The sequence below is a fragment of the Colletotrichum tamarilloi genome (genome assembly GCF_030869305.1).
Source record: "Colletotrichum tamarilloi strain Tom-12 chromosome Unknown Scaffold_93.1, whole genome shotgun sequence".
NCBI classification, from domain to species: Eukaryota; Fungi; Ascomycota; class Sordariomycetes; order Glomerellales; family Glomerellaceae; genus Colletotrichum; species Colletotrichum tamarilloi.
In genome coordinates, this window is record NW_026849476.1 from 28,126 (window position 1) to 31,675 (window position 3,550).

Genomic DNA, 3,550 nt, shown 5'->3' on the forward strand with positions numbered 1-3,550 from the left:
CGCATGTACCGCTGGATCGAGAAGAGACACCGCATTCGAAGCTGTCTCTATTATCTTAAGCATGATCTAAAGATCACAAGTCACAACTTCCAGCAACGACAAGCAATACCTGGTAAACTGATTCAAATTTTTCATCGATAGGAAAGGAAGAGCGTACGTCAAAAGGGCCGTAAAATACTCGGCTCAAATTCATTATCTGCGTGTCCAGCGAATCCTAACGCCTGGCCCTCAATATTCACATGGGCCGTCTAGCCCTCTCGACCCGCTGGCACTGAATGGTATATAGAAAGAAGAGAACGCTCTTATGCCCAAGTCCCCACCACGCCCATTCCATCGTATTGCGGTTTCATTCCATCGTGCTGTTTTTTTATCTTCTTCCATGGTCGTCAGGGAGTTGAGCTGGGCCAGTGGGTGATGTGTGGTGTCCCGAGTCTAATTCGTACCGGGCCTCGGTGGGAGCTTCGTAGATTGGATTTGCGTTGGCTTCGGCGGCGTATGAGTGCGGCTGTGTATGGCCAAGAACCTTCGACTCTTGTCCGCCGTAGTAATCGTTTGCTGGCGAAGGCGAAGAAAGTGTCGAGGCGTTGATCGTACCAGGGCTGTGTTTTCCACCGACCGTGCTGCCATCGTGGCCAAGCTCGTGGTGATGTTCGCTCGGCTCAACGACTGCCTCCTTCTTGGCCTTTCTGCGACGCCACCAGAAGAAGAAGCCAGCACCTAGGAGGGCGATGGCCCCGAGGGAAACACCCACACCGATGCCGGCAGCAGCGCCCGACGACAGACCTCCTGAGGACGACCCTGCTCCCGCGGTGGAGCTTGCGGTGGCGGATCCGCTGGTAGCTGTAGGAGTGACGGCGCCCGATCCTGTTCCGGTTGCTGTGGCTGTTGCGGAACCAGTGCTAACGGGCGTAGTCTGAGCTTGTAGGTTAGACTAGAAGTCCATAACTTCGTTGACAGTAACGAGAGACTTACGCCTGCTGAATAGATGGTGGAGTAGGCACCATCGTTGACAGCTTTTGAACTTGTCATAATCCAGTGCTGAGCAGGTTGACGAGCCGACACATTATCGGAGCCCTCAATTTCGCTCGACATGAAGAGATTGGATCCTGGGTGAACATCAAGCACATAGCCTGTGCCATTTGCAACATTGGTGAACTTGTATGTGCCCGGTTCGCTTGCCCATTCAGTAACGTCCCATTGCTGAGTCTCATCCGACTCCGTTTTTCTCAAGCACCCTCTTGTGCCACTAGGATGCACCTCCGCCGAGCTCCAGCACACGGAAAGCTGTTGGCTCACGCCGGCCGAGCTCAGTCTCATGAGATACCGGCCAGTGTGATTTGGCACTGGCTGAAATTGCCACACCGCATCTGTCTTGCCGAAGACCCTGAGACCATTGTTGGTATCTTGCAGGTTGTTGTTGAGTGGTGTTGAGACGTTCGCGACACGCCCCTCTGAGATGGCGTACCAAACGTTTGAGTCCAGCGTCACGGCCGACATTGTCGCTGTCTCGTTCTCGACTCTGTAAGCAAATGCTACAGTGACTCGATTGTCGTTGTCGACTGGCTGTTGCTCTATCCGCGTGTATGCAGTGTTCGCAAGACGGCGAGTGAGGCTCCCAACGTCAAAGTCAACCCAATATTCGAACGATCACTCATCAAGAAATAAATCCCCGAGAGACAAAAGATGAAAGGGAGAAAGAGGATTCAAAAGGGCAGAAATGCATACAGACATGCAGGGGGCCCCGGACGAGGTGCCGACCCCATTATTAAAAGGCATCAGCATTTGAGGCAGCAGGGGGTCAGATTGACTACACCATCTCAGGCGGAGAGGAGCGGGAGAGAAACGCCAGTGAACGGGTGGACTGGGGATTGGCTTATTTGACACTCCGCCCCTTGACGCCACGAACCAATTCATGAAGGATCATCGTCTCTTGAGGTGGCTCTGCAGCGGTAAATTAGGTTCCTACTGGCCGACGAATGGTTGGGTACAACGCTGCCGGTGCATCTGCGAAACAATGTGGCCAGGTCCAGGAAGATCGAGACTGGCGACATAAGCACACCAAAAGCTCACACCAAAGTCCCCTTAGGACGGTGAGACAGCATAAGATGGGCGTGACTTTCAGGCTTCCATAGTGGTCGATGGTCCTCTCCCTGTTTCGCGGAAATCCTGCAGGCCCACTCGCGCCGGCATTTGCTTGGCAAACCTGGGCGTCATCCTGTATACTAAAAGAAGAAAAGATGGACGCGATTCTCGTGATAACCGCGACTTAGAAAGGGAAAGAAATTTCACCAAGAGGCGCCAAGTTTACGTCGAAGCTCCACGGCGTCAAAGCCAACTCTAAATTTCGATAACCTTAAGAAAGAGTCAGCCACGCGGCCGTTGATGACAAGAAGTGAAACAAAACACAGAGAAGCCAGGAAACCAAAGGTGGGCGATAGCCGCCACTCGAAATTTAGCAGCGGGAGCTCGAGAAACCGAGCCAAACCGCTTGTGGGCGCAATTATAAGATAGTAAGCGCTAGCAACTCAGCCCTGTCTATTTGGGGGCGCGAAATGGTCGTCAAGGCAAACCTGGCACCAGGGAAATCCCAGCTGGGTCGTCATCCTTCACATCCGGCCTTGATTGGATAAGATGGGCGACAACCGCGCCCGTCCGCAGTCGGAACTTGGACGCTGATCAGTCTGCTCGGATGCCAAAGTCCGACGGGCCTTCGAAGTTCAAAGAATTGAGGACGTTGTGGGCACGGGAATACCCCCTCGGGATCCCGTCGGGGTCAATCACGTAAATTGTGCTGCACCCTCGAGGCTACGAGGAAAAAGATCAGAAGGCCTATTCCTTACTTAACATGTTTATCCGTAAGGCCCAGGTTCTCTGCCAGGGCCCAGGGGTAGGTACCCAACAGCCACATGCATGCTCGTGCATTTTGGTTGCCGAGGGCACAGCAATATCCCGCAGGCCTGCCAAGCTCGTGCACCATCTTACTGGGTTCTGCCCGCACGTTGAGGACCACGCGAGAGTTGAGCTTATTGCCGCCCCAGCGAGCTCCATGAACTTGTGCCGGATCGTGCTGAGCTTCAAAAGGAAAAAAAAATCAGCAGCATCTCATCATTAATTGCGTCTGCTAAAGATCATCCTTCCTTGTGTCCACCTCACTTTCGCGCGAGAGGTCAACGAATGTCGACGGCTCATAACTCCAACCTTTCTTATCTTCTGTGTCTACCAGGTTCCGTTCGACTACCTTTCGAGTACTATTGCCATGTCAGCTCCTCATATGACTTCCCGTCATTGCCGCTTATTCCCGGGATTGATCCCGCTCCCACTATCACGAAGCGTTGCGTAGGCAGTTGCGAAGGAGAGGCAAATGGACTGCGTACCTTTGTCGGCCCAGGGTTTGTGTAAAGCGTGGATTAGGGAAGCAAAGGTCTTGGTTGCTCAACGGCATTGGCCTGCTCGCATTCGTCAGATCCGACGAAGGAAGGCTTTTGCGACTGATCGGCTCCTCCTGGAGTGGCCAGGCGGAAGCGGACAGACACGGCTTCCAAACAAAAAG

The 3,550-nt window shown here is 53.4% G+C and overlaps 1 protein-coding gene across 1 annotated transcript; it reads right to left on the bottom strand.

Moving 5' to 3' along the window:
• Positions 1–367: 367 nt before the first annotated feature.
• Positions 368–1,497, bottom strand: CTAM01_13326 (transmembrane alpha-helix domain-containing protein; the record flags this gene model as incomplete). Its single annotated transcript, XM_060529330.1, has 2 exons — positions 368–913; positions 973–1,497. The coding sequence occupies 2 exons, from the start codon at positions 1,495–1,497 to the stop codon at positions 368–370; spliced, it is 1,071 nt and encodes a 356-aa protein (XP_060376065.1).
• Positions 1,498–3,550: the final 2,053 nt, after the last annotated feature.